The sequence below is a fragment of the Pseudorca crassidens genome, chromosome X (assembly GCF_039906515.1).
Source record: "Pseudorca crassidens isolate mPseCra1 chromosome X, mPseCra1.hap1, whole genome shotgun sequence".
Classification (NCBI taxonomy): Eukaryota; Metazoa; Chordata; class Mammalia; order Artiodactyla; family Delphinidae; genus Pseudorca; species Pseudorca crassidens.
The window spans coordinates 26,705,285-26,718,184 of record NC_090317.1 but is presented as its reverse complement, the minus strand read 5'-3'; the positions used below and the strand labels follow the sequence as shown (position 1 = coordinate 26,718,184).

At 43.7% G+C, this 12,900-nt stretch overlaps 1 protein-coding gene across 8 annotated transcripts in view; it reads left to right on the top strand.

Annotated features, from left to right (window-relative positions):
• The window catches only part of GRIA3 (glutamate ionotropic receptor AMPA type subunit 3), a 291,809-nt gene that overhangs the window by 206,386 nt on the left and 72,523 nt on the right, over window positions 1-12,900 (top strand). For 6 of the 8 annotated variants that reach the window (XR_010940002.1, XM_067723332.1, XM_067723331.1 and 3 more), the window contains 2 exons: window positions 72-179; window positions 1,348-1,554. Coding sequence is in view for 7 of the 8 variants with exons in the window: in XM_067723332.1 (XP_067579433.1) it covers window positions 72-179; window positions 1,348-1,554 (315 nt within the window). In the remaining variant the exon portion in view is untranslated. Of the gene's footprint in view, window positions 1-71; window positions 180-1,347; window positions 1,555-8,445; window positions 9,045-12,900 lie in introns of those variants that run through there. The other 2 variants (XM_067723334.1, XM_067723336.1) reach the window with 2 other exon arrangements.

Here is a 12,900-nt window from a genome sequence, read left to right as displayed (position 1 = left end):
AGCACTTGAATTTCGTGCAGCACTTTTTGAGTGAAAAATAGGCAACCAGGTCAAATGTCTGCTCTTTCTAGGCTGGCTACTGGAATGAGTATGAAAGATTTGTGCCTTTCTCAGATCAGCAAATCAGCAATGACAGTGCATCTGCAGAGAACCGGACCATAGTAGTAACCACCATTCTGGTAAGTATGGATGGAAGGTAGGTGGGCTTTCTGTACAGCAAGACTTCTGTCTTCTGAAAAGCATTATTCAGCCAGTAAGAAAGACCTCAAGTTCAAACAGTGGAAACTTCCAACAGGTCAGCTTAGGAGTCTTTCGAAATGTCTTGCCACGATGAGGAACAGAATGTCATTTAAATAAAGAAAAAGAACAGGAATTCGCAATAGCTTTAGATCTTGTTATCCTCCTCGTTAACCTCATGGACTGATGCTTCATCTGGACTTGAAATGTAATTCTTCATTGTGGGGGAGATAGCGTTATATGGAGGAAAGAGTAGGTCAGGGTTCTAATATTAGGTCTACCACTAACCTGAGTTTAACGGTGCAAATCACAACTTCTCTGAGCCTCAGGTTGTGTTATTTTTTAACTTATGGAATGGTCGTCATAATAATCTCCTATCCATGTCATAAGACATTTCAAGGCAATATTCACCATGTAAAGCTTTTCTGAAAAACCAAAAGCACTATTGGGATGTGAAATAGTATTTTCACTTATTTTCAAATGCTTTTCTAAAACCTGGTATGTTTCATTACTGAACGAAGTACAAACCCGGGTTAAAAATGAATATGCCTGAAAATGAGTAGGTCTGAAATTGTGATTAATTAAGTGGAGATTCAGCTGAAGTTTCTCTTTCATTTAAACACGCCTATCAAACACTCACTTTGTCCTAGGTACTGTACTAGGCCCTGAGGATATAAAAATGAATAAGCCACAGACTCTGACCTCACAAAGATCACAGTGCTTCCCTAGGGCTTGCCAAGGCTGGCTATGGTTCTTACATAGTAAATCCCAAGAAATCAAAGGCAGTTAACCTTCATGTAACTAAAAGAAATACCTCTGCCCAACTTGACTAAATCAAAGACTACAGGTGGAAACTGGTTCTTTCAAACTCTCAAAAAGAACTTAAATTCTTCTCTATTTCCTTAAATCATCAATTAAGGACTCCAAGGAATATGTGCCCCCATGAATAGTCGATTGAGGCTCTTCTGCTTAGTAAGCAAACATTTTTAAAGGCTCTCTTAACACACCAAACCTCAATAGCCACAGGGGAACAAAACTTCATTATTACATTTATTATCTCTTAGAAAAATGTATAGGAGTAATCCTTTGATCTTGCTTCTGGTCTCAAAGGAATCACCATATGTAATGTATAAGAAGAATCACGAGCAACTGGAAGGAAATGAGCGATATGAAGGCTATTGTGTAGACTTAGCCTATGAAATAGCCAAACATGTAAGGATCAAATACAAATTGTCCATTGTCGGTGATGGGAAATACGGTGCAAGGGATCCGGAGACTAAAATATGGAACGGCATGGTTGGGGAACTTGTCTATGGGGTAAGTTTTTTTCGACTCTGTTTTCATTTATTTCTATGCCTTCCAACTAATAAAGATAGAGGAATTTAATTTTCAAGTGCAGTATTTATCCAATTGTATAGTTTTCATATGATCTGTATGAAAAACGTTTTATTCTACAGTTGAATTCTGTAAAGGTAGCTTGTCAATAGCATCCTTTGGGCAACAGGATTATTTTACTAAAAGGAAAGTAGAATTGGAGAACTTTATCTGGCAACATTAAGTACAGCCTGCCCTCTACTGAAAATCTGTTCCTTCTGTGTTCCCTGTCTCAGGCAGCAGAATCACCACCCACCTAGTTGCCTAAGCAACCAGGTCATCTTTCCTCATCGCTCCCCTCATATCCAGTCAGTCACCATATCCTATCAATTCTACTTTTCTGTCTCTCAAATCCAGATACACTCTTCATTCCCACCATCATCATCTTAGTTACGGTTCAAGCAACTATTTGACAGTCTTTACTGTATGGTTTCCCTGCCTCTGCTCTTACCCTGGCAAATCAAATCCACATTATCGTAGTTTCTCACTTTAGAAATCAGGATAAAATTCAAATTCCTTAGCATGGCAAAGAAGGCACTTTGTCACCTGGCCCCCACCTACCTCTCTAGTTTCATCGGGTCCTCTTCCTCCTTCACACTCAATGTTCCAGCTATAGCAAAGTATGCACTGTTCCCTGAAGACAGGCCTGGAAGGACCTTCACCTCTCTTCAGCTGGCTAACACCACCTACGAGTCCTTCAGAACTCAGAGGTGTCACCTCTTTCAGGAAGCCTTCCCTAATCCCATTTACCCACCTGCAATCTGGTTAGCTGCCCCTGCTTTTTGCTTCCTTATAGTATTTTTTTTGCTTTCTCATAGTACTTTTTTTGTTTGTTTGTTCTTTTTGCGGTACGTGGGCCTCTCACTGTTGTGGCCTCTCCCGTTGCGGAGCACAGGCTCCGGACGCGCAGGCTCAGCGGCCATGGCTCACGGGCCCAGCTGCTCCGCGGCATGTGGGATCTTCCCGGACCGGGGCACGAACCCGTGTCCCCTGCATCGGCAGGCGGACTCTCAACCACTGCGCCACCAGGAAAGCCCTCTCATAGTACTTTTGAACCTTTATTATAACGATCTGTTTTCAAGTTTAGCTGTCCCAACTAGTCTATGAACTCCTTGAAAACAGAAGCCATATCTGATTCATTTCAGTATGCCATGGCCTGACACATAATGGAAGTCCAATAAATAGATCTTGAATGAATTAATGAATGAACAGAATGTCTCTGCCAAGGGCTTGCCCATGGGCGAAGTACAAAAGAATTATACTAATAGTTAGGGCTTTTTAAAAGGGGTACAGTAGTATCTTCAGAGCTCCTCAGGGGCTTAGCTTTAAAAGGTTTTGGCCTCTGATTGGGAAGGTCAGATCTTGGGCCACCCAATGAGGCATATGGAAATAAACAAAACTGGACATAAGAACCACCCATTGGGTGAACCAGTCCTTAGAAAACTAACCCAAGTGCAGGTGGCAGTGGCAGAGGTTTAGTTCTAACAGACAAAGGTTACTTGAAACCACCAGTCCCTGTCTAAACAACAGGTTAGGGGAAGGAGAGGAATTTAGGGGGTGGATATATTGAGAAGAGTCTGGCAAGAAGCAAATGTCCACAAGTTAGCTATTGGACTGAGGTTTAGGATAAGGACTCTAGCGCTTGAGACAGGAATTAACAAGAATAAGGTATAGCTCTCCAATCGTAAGATAGTCCTGGGGTCGCTAAATAAGTTTTTGGAACAGGTCCTAAAGAACAAGCACAAAGGCAGAAGCTCATTTCTAAAAATAAGGGCACACAAAGGGAATTAAGGCTTAAAATGAGACTGGACCTCAAGTATCAAAACCAAGGCACCATCTTCCAGTCACACAAGCTGCAAGGCGATTTGAACCTCAGCCCCCAGCTGTGGGGCTGGACCCTGTCTTGGGTCAAGGCTGGTCCTGGGAACTGGGGCAGGGCTGAATTGCAGATAAGATGCAAGTGAACCCAGTTATGAGAAAGAAGAACTTCTAAGGCCAGAGAGAGGGGCTGAAGAAGGGACAGAGCACCCATCATGCTTTCTGAGAAACCTGAGAAGCTTAGAACCATCCTGACACAGCTGTAACCTCTTTACAAGTTGGTGATCAAGTCTTCTTCTACTTCCTGTCCCTAATCTGCCCAACACTCAGGCTCTAAGATGTCCCGTCTTGCTCACAGCTCTCCCCTGCTCTTAGCACATTACCTGGGACATAAGAGATACTCACTTTTTGCTTTAATGAATGAATGCCTGGTGGCACATAATAATGCCCAGCCAATACCCATTAAATTGAGTCCATGGTGAGAGGTAATCCTATAATGTTTTTATTATTATTAGCTACCATTTGTTGCATATTTACTGGTCGCCAGGCATTGTGCGAAGTGCTTTACAAGCACTATGTAACCTAATCCTCAAAACACTATTAACATCATTCTACAGATGAGAAAATTGAAGCCTAGAGAGGTGAAGTCTCATATCAAGGCCAAACAGCTTGTTCTGACACAGTGATCTGAACCCAGGTCTCTGACTATGAAGCGTGTGTTCTTTAACCATTGCCGCATACCGCCTAACAGCCAAGTGTTGCAGACCCATCCCATCCTGAAAGATAGTTGAAACATACTGCAAAGGCCCCTGGTGCCTTAGCCATTCTGGGGGGAAGAGTATTTGGCCACATAAACCTGACAAGGAATTTAGGGGCTGTTTTCACTAGGGCAGAGTAACTGGCATGGGCTCTACCAGCCCATTATGTCTCAATTGCCATAGCGTTCTACTGTCTCAAGAGAAAGCCTGTCACGCTGTGTACATAGCTCAGTGCCCTCCTGTCACTGCACAGGACATTAAACACAGTGCTGAAGAGCAAAGCAAATTTCTTGACATTGTTCAGACAAAGACCAGCTTTCTCAGTGGATTTTGGTTTCTCCTCTGGCATGTCCTCTGTACTGCAACCATTTAATCTCCACATTCTCTTCCTCTTTCCAGTTTGTGTATGTGTGAGTGAGGGAGCTTGAGAATTAGCAGGTCCCATATTTGTTTAGTAATTTAGAAACCAACTCTCTACTGCTGAATAGGTACAAATTCTCCTGGAGGAGCCTACCCATCTTTTTCACCCAGTTCTTTCTACTAAAGATAAAAGCAATAGCCAGGGAAGGCTCTTACAGAAATGTCCTCCTCCCTCCCCTGACCTAGAACAAGTGTCCGGTGCTTTCTGAGATTGTAACACAAGGTGATTCCCAGGAACCGAGAACAAACCAACCTATTTGAGTGGACTGCCAAGTTCCACTTTCCTCTAAGACGTGCGGCTATGAAAAATGGACGTTCTTCTCATGCTTAGAGTGAGAGCTGTCTGTAAGGGAGGATGATCTAAGCTAAGTGAGTCTTCCTCTTCATTTAGAAGATTTCATCTTTCGGCATTGGGAAGTTTGCAACTTCTCTGTCATTGATAGAAATGGAGAAAAGTGAAAACAGGCATTCATTTCTGGCAGGCCTGGTCTCCTATGGTTTGCAAGCTGCTTAAGAAAAAGAGGGCAAACCCCCACCCCCAGTGACTTCCCTAAGTGCTTAATAAGCAAAAGGATGGAGAACATGGAAGTATTTCTTGCAATAACACGAAAACTACACAGATAGACACAGCTTTATCTTTAGGGCATTTTCTCTTATACTTTTAGTATGTACAACAGATCAGAGTAGGAAAGAAAATGAAGAAAGGCAGAGATGAAAAAAGCTTCGCAAAGGAGATTTCAGTATCTGCCATAAAGTCTCAAGAAAGAGTCAAAATAAATTAAACTTCTTAAAGAAGAAAGAAGCCAATCAGCCTCTTTTCAGATGAGTCCTAAATGTTTTTTTCCTCCTCTAAAGAAAATCAAATCAAGGTTGATGTCTGGGCCACCTTGTATCGCTAAGAAGGCTATTTTTGAAACAAATGTCAGTAGGACACAATGTGCCCCCGTTATATAAGCTCTTCAGAACATTATGGACTTGAAACTGTCCACCTGCTTTTAGAAGTTTTGATTTTGAGCTTAATGTCTGTAACATCGCCACATGGCAGTTGTCCTCAGACCACAAGTTTTTACGGTTCCCAAATAGCATGTGTTTTAAGAGGACATTTAAAAACATTTTGTTGCTAGCAGGGCTCTTAGATATTCTTTAGCCTACCTTTTCATTCATTTTACACATAAATGTGGAGACTGGCCAGGACTGAACATTAGAACTGCCCATTGGGTAAACCAGGAAACCAAGTCCTGCTATAGGATGGGGATGACAGTAATAGTGGCAGGTACTGTGACAAAGTCACAAAATCACACAGCTTGGCAGAGCTTAGCCTATAACTCAGGTTTCATGATTCCTGGTCCAGTGCTCTGTCCACTGAGTCATTGGTTCAGTTTACTAAGCGTGTCCAATTATGGGAAGATAATCCTACCTGCCTTCAAGGGGCTTACAATCTAGTTGGATTATGAGCTTTTCCATCTGAGATACCCATCCTGTTTATCTGTGGCCTCCAGGATAATGTAATACACATCTCTAGTTATTACTTGAAATATTTGAAAACCCAGATAGGCAGCTGAGGGTTTCTGCCCTTTGAGAGGAGACATGATCTAACAGAAAAAGAGAGTCAGGACAAGGGCTGGAAGGAAATTGAGGTCCTAATTGACAAAAGGACACCTCCCGGTGGGCAGCTGCCATGTTCCTTATGTTCCTAGCACTTAGAACTAAGGATAGAAAAGGACAGACAAAATACCACCCAGATTGGTACCTCTGGCTTACAAGAGAGCAGAGAGCTTGGGGATGGAGATGAGGCTGGAGGACAATTGATTCCAGGTCACATCCCCTGGGCATCCTCAGACTCCTTCACACTCCTGGGACAAATGGCAATTTTACAGATGCTATTCACACTGACATTTCTCTACCTAGAAGAAATTGTCTCTTAAGTTGTCACTATCCTAAAATAGATTCGTTTTCCATTAAGAAAGACAGAAAGTCGATCTGTCCTTCCAGCTAAAAGGCAGAGAAGCAAGGGTGAAATAACAGATGCCAAATATTCTCTTCTGTTCTTCAGGTGATTACACTGGGCTTTGGCAGGAGGGCTGATGGCTTGATAAAAGCACCCCTCTCTTTCAAATGAGGCATATGAATTCCAGGAAGGAGCATTAATGATGCATGGAAGTCTGCCATTCTGAGCAGACACGGTGGGGAAATATTTCCAACCAAATTTAGTCTCACGAGGCCTTTACCCAGCTCCAGGGACACTCCTTTATCTTCACTTTGTCTTTAACTCTCTCAGCTCCCCAAGGACAGGGAGCCCTAACCAAGAGATCCAGACTGGGACATCTGTTCTGTGTAAAGAAACGAGGAGATCCTGTTGTGACACTGCTTGTTGTTGCAGAGATTTAAATAGACCTCATCCCTTTCTCCAGATCCAAACAATTGCAGACATTAAACATCCCATAGAGTACAGCCAATAACGCAGTTTAAGTCCAGGCCCCCAACAGGTAGCAATTATATTCCTATTGTCTAACTTGATTCTGTCCCACTCCTTTCTCCAACACATTTAAACTTTCCAAACAACATGTCTGCCAAAGGCTACTAGAACCTTATGGTTGATACAGGGATGAGGGGTCAGGTCACGTCTGCCTCTTCTCTCAGATGACGTATAATATCTTATGCACTACACGCCAATGCATTGCCTACCCACTCTCTCTCATCCTCTCCCTTGCTTTCAACAAGTGCTTTAAAATTGTAGCTGACAAGCTCCTGCTCACGCACAGCCTCCAGGTGGGTTACGTTTTGCATCAGATCATCGGATGATTAAGCTATAACATAAGTCTTTCAGCTCAAAAAAAAGTTTTAAATGACATTTAAACTAAGCATCATGGCATCAGAGGTCAGATCCCAGGGAGAGGACTGGGGTCGGTTGTGTGAGCATGGCCTGAAAGGTGCTAGTGTGCCACAGCTAGCCGGGAGGGAGTCCGGGAAAAAAGTCTGGACCTGCCTAAGAGTCAAGAGACCATTGTTTCGCGGTACCCGAGGAAAGGAGATTCACAACACCGCCTAAACGAGCTCCAGAGATGGGCACAAGCCACAGCTATCAGCGTGGGACACCACAGATGAGCATGAAACGCTAAGGCTGCTGCTGCGCCACCAAGAAGCCTGTGTGCGAGCACAGGTCACTCTCCACACCTCCCTCCCAGGAGCCTGTGCAGCCCGCCACTGCCAGGGTCTCGTGATCCAGGGACAACTTCCCCGGGAGAACACACAGCTTGTCTCAGGCTGGTGCGACGTCACGCCAGCCTCTGCCGCCGCAGGCTCGCCGCGCATCCGTGCCCCTCCCTCCCCCCGGCCTGAGTGAGCCAGAGCCCCCGAATCAGCTGCTCCTTTAACCCCGTCCTGTCCAGGCAGGAACAGACGCCCTCAGGCAACCTACACGCAGAGGCGGGTCCAAATCCAAAGCTGAACCCCAGGAGCTGTGCAACAAAGAAGAGAAAGGGAAATCTCTCCCAGCAGCCTCAGGAGCAGCGGATTAAAACTCCACAATCAACTTGATGTACCCTGCATCTGTGGAATACCTGAACACACAACGAATCATCCCAAATTGAGGAGGTGGACTTTGGGAGCAACTGTAGTCTTGGGATTTGCTGTATGAGACTGAATAGTTTCTGATTTATATGTTTATCATATTTTAGTTTTTAGCACTTGTTATCATTGGTGGATTTGTTTATTGGTTTGGTTGTTCTCTTCTTTCTTTTTTAATTACATTTTAATTTTTTTAATTCTTTATTTTAATAACTTTATTTTATTTTATTTTATTTTTCTTTCTTTCTTTTTTTTCTACTATTCTTCTGAGCCGTGTGGCTGACAGGGTCTTGGTGCTCCAGCCGGGAATCAGGCCTGAGCCTCTGAGGTGGGAGAGCCGAGTTCAGGACATTGGTCCACCAGAGACCTCCGAGCTCCACGTAATATCAAACGGTGAAAATCTCCCAGAGATCTCCATCTCAACGCTAAGACCCAGCTCCACTCAACGACCAGCAAGCTACAGTGCTGGACACCCTATGCCAACCAACCAGCAAGACAGGAACACAACCCCACCCATTAGCAGAGAGGCTGCCTAAAATCATAATAAGGCCACAGACACCCCAAAACACACCACCGGACATGGTCCTGCCCACCAGAAAGACAAGATCCAGCCTCATACACCAGAACACAGGCACTAGTCCCCTCCACCAGGAAGCCTACACAACCCACTGAACCAACCTTAGCCACTGGGGACAGACACCAAAAACAACGGGAACTACGAACCTCCAGCCTGTGAAAAGGAGACCCCAAACACAGTAAGATAAGCAAAATGAGAAGACACAGAAACACACAGCAGATGAAGGAGCAAGGTAAAAACCCACCAGACCTAACAAATGAAGAGGAAATAGGCAGTCTCCCTGAAAAAGAATTCAGAATAATGAGAGTAAAGATGATCCAAAATCTTGGAAATAGAATGGAGAAAACACAAGAAACGTTTAACAAGGACCTAGAAGAACTAAAGAGCAAACAGGCAACGATGAACAACACAATAAATGAAATGAAAAGCTCTCTGGAAGGAATCAATAGCAGAATAACTGAGGCAGAAGAACGGATAAGTGACCTGAAGATAAAATAATGGAAATAACTACTGCAGAGCAGAACAAAGAATAAAGAATGAAAAGAATTGAGGACAGTCTCAGAGACCTCTGGGACATTAAACTCACCAACACTTGAATTATAGGGGTCCCAGAAGAAGAGAAAAAGAAAGGGACTGAGAAAATATTTGAAGAGATTATAGTTGAAAACTTCCCTAATATGGGAAAGGAAAGAGTTAACCAAGTCCAGAAAGCACAGAGAGTCCCATACAGGATAAATCCAAGGAGAAACATGCCAAGACACATATTAATCAAACTATCAAAAATTAAATACAAAGAAAACATAATAAAAGCAGCAAGGGAAAAACAACAAATAACACACAAGGGAATCCCCATAAGGTCAACAGCTGATCTTTCAGCAAAAACTCTGCAAGCCAGAAGGGACTGGCAGGACATATTTAAAGTGATGAAGGAGAAAAACCTGCAACCAAGATTACCCGGCAAGGATCTCGTTCAGATTCGACGGAGAAATTAAAACCTTTACAGACAAGCAAAGCTAAGAGAATTCAGCACCACCAAACCAGCTTTACAACAAATGCTATAGGCGGGGAAAAAAATGGTTCTAAAGAACCTAGGGGCAGTACAGGAATAAAGACACAGACGTAGAGAATGGACTTGAGGCCACGGGGAGGGGGAAGGGTAAACTGGGACGAAGTGAGAGAGTGGCGTGGACATATATACACTACCAAATGTAAAGCCGATAGCTAGTGGGAAGCAGCCGCATGGTACAGGGAGATTAGGTCGGTGCTTTGTGTCCACCTAGAGGGGTGGGATAGGGAGAGTGGGAGGGGGATGCAAGAGGGAGGAGACATGGGGATATATGTATAACTGATTCACTTTGTTATACAGCAGAAACTAACACACCATTGTAGAGCAATTATACCCCAATAAAGATGTTACAAAAAAATAAAACAAGCATCATTTCTGTCTTCAACCTGTCATACTCTTAAGCGCATCGTCCCTATACATATGAGTTTGTTGGGTTTTAAGTTTTATGAAATTTACGACTTTGGCAACCCACCTATGAAAAGGATTATATATCCCCTCAAGCTAAATCCCCTGCAATAGTGCAGTTACTCCGGGTTTGCCACTGGTGAGTGGAAAAATCAAACCTAATTCTGTGTGTTTACTGAGCCCACACAGCCACTCTTAAGCCGCTTGATGAAAATCCTTTAAGTAGTCAAGATGCAAGCAAAAGCGCTAGCGAACTCTTACCCTGAGCTCTTTCCATTTGCTGGGTTTTGTCCATCACCCAGAGCACCGTCACACCACCTACTTCCCCACCAAGGTTTCTGAAAATGGCCTGCTGATTTCTGTTACTAGCACAGGCAGAGGCTTGAGGACAAAAGGCCGCTGGACTGACTCAGGATGCCACAAGTGAGACAGTTCACTACTGCGTCCGAATTTCAGCTGCTCCCTAGCCCTATGGAGAATTCTTAGCGCTCGATCCCAGACACAGCTGGCTTTCATAAGGAGCCGAGACCAGGAAAGCAATGGCATTTGGGGAGTTGCCTTTTTCATCAGTGTTGGCACCTGAAATCTTTAACTTGACCTGAAAATGACCTTCCCGCTCATCTGCATGCTACAGCTGTCCCAGGAGAGCTAAATGGGTCTTTTCTGACACTCCTTAGTTACCTGCTACTCCCCATTTCCTCTAATAAGTATGTTGATTGCATCACAGACATTATGCCAAGCAGGCCTTGAGCTCTGAAATAAGAGACCATGACAAGAGCCTTTTCATATGGAGGAAGGGATAGTGGTGGCAGAGGGCAAGGGTTTCTCCAAGGCTGGCTATGAGCTGATATGACCGTTCTGCTGCGTTGGCTTCACGAAGCATGCAAGAGGTGGGAGGGGTTGCTCCCTTCTCTACCAGTTGAGCCTTCTCCTACCTGCTCTTTGCTATCCCTTTGTCTATTTCTGTCTGTATAGGTCTTTTTTCAGGTTCAGCGTGGTAATTCTCATTTTGGAGGCAGGTCCACATCAATGAAGCTTAATTGCACACAGATTTAACACTGTTCTCTCATTGAAGAAGCACCCTCCAGGAAAACAAACTGCCCTCTCTGAAAAAGCTCCTTAGAAAGAAACAATTCAGTCAAGGTAGAAAAGCCCGGGCTGAAGAGCAAGTGCCTGAGGGGAGCAGCTTCTTCCTGTTGTCTTGTGTGACTTCAAAAGTACTTCAAACTAAAAATGGCTTTCTTTTTCGCTGCGTTGGGTCTCCGTTGCTGCGCACGGGGGCTACTCTTCATTGCGGTGCGCAGGCTTCTCACTGCGGTGCATTCTCTTCTTGCAGAGCACGGGCTCTAGGCGCACAGGCTTCAGTAGTTATACCTCAGTAAAAAAAAAAAAAAAAAATACAGATGCTCAGGCAGGCAAAAAATAAATAAAATTTAAAAAAAATAAAAATGGCTTTCTTTGGGAATCTGTTCTTTTGCTGCACGTTCCTGGGAACCAGACAAGAAGCACCGCTTTGTCTATCTAGCCACATCTTGTTAGCATTTAGCTGTGCTCATCATCTGGTGACTGTTTCAGTTACTGAGTTAGGTTTTTTTCTCTTAAAGGGTGTCAAGATTCTCAAAATCCTTTCCTGACGTGCTTGAAAAAGAACCTAATTCCCCTAAACTCAATCCAAAGTGATTTTCTCACACAAGTGTCCCTTAGTTCTTCCTTCCAAAACAAAGAAGTGGCAATTTCTTTTAGAACTATCTAGTATTTTGACTTTAAAGATAAAAAAAACTAGTTAAATGAAGTAATTAAATCAAATGAGATCAAATGGGAAATGCTGCTAGCAGGGCATTTGCACGTTCTAAGCAGGAGGTAGAAATACGTTGGCAGGGATAGAAGGTGGCTTTATCTGTGAATTCTCTTGGCACGACAAGGTTCTTTCTAGCTGATTCAGACTCTCTGTGCCAAAAAACCCCACTAGCTTTTGGGCCAATTCCATTCTCCTCAGTTGCTTTTGTTTCTACCACCTGGTCTGGCCCCAGGCAAAAGAGTAAAATAGATAAAATCTGCGTTTGTCTCCCCTCCAGTTAGAAATGTGGAACTGGTGATTCAGGAGTTAGCTCAATGAGGGAAGAGTTGAAGCCAGAGGTAATAATACTGAGGGGAGAAAGGAAGAACAGAACCTTAAAGAGACTTGCTTATTCCACAAACCTTCATAAATTACCTACCAAACCAGGGCCCGTGAATAGACTCTGGAGGTACAAACGTACATCTTCACTGAGAGAGCAGAGCTAGGAAGCAAAGACAGAAAAGGAACATTCAGAAAGGTAGGAGAAGAACCCATAGTTTTCAGCATCAGAGAGCTAAGGAAAGAGGATATACATAGTGCTAAGGGCCAGTGGTATCATATGAGCGGTCTGCGGAAAGGTCTTTGAATTTGGTAACCAAACATATAGTTCAAGAAGCAATTTCACTAAATTGGAGGGGAATGGAAGTTACAGCACAGGTGTATAAAGGAAACATTGTATTAAAATCAAGAGATAGTAAAGACGAATTTTTCAAGAAGATTGGTGATGATAGGGAGTGATGCTGTATGGTTAAGAGGGTAGTAGGATCAAAAAAAGGAGGAAGGGCTTCCCTGGTGGCGCAGTGGTTGAGAGTCCGCCTGCCGATGCAGGGGACACGGGTTC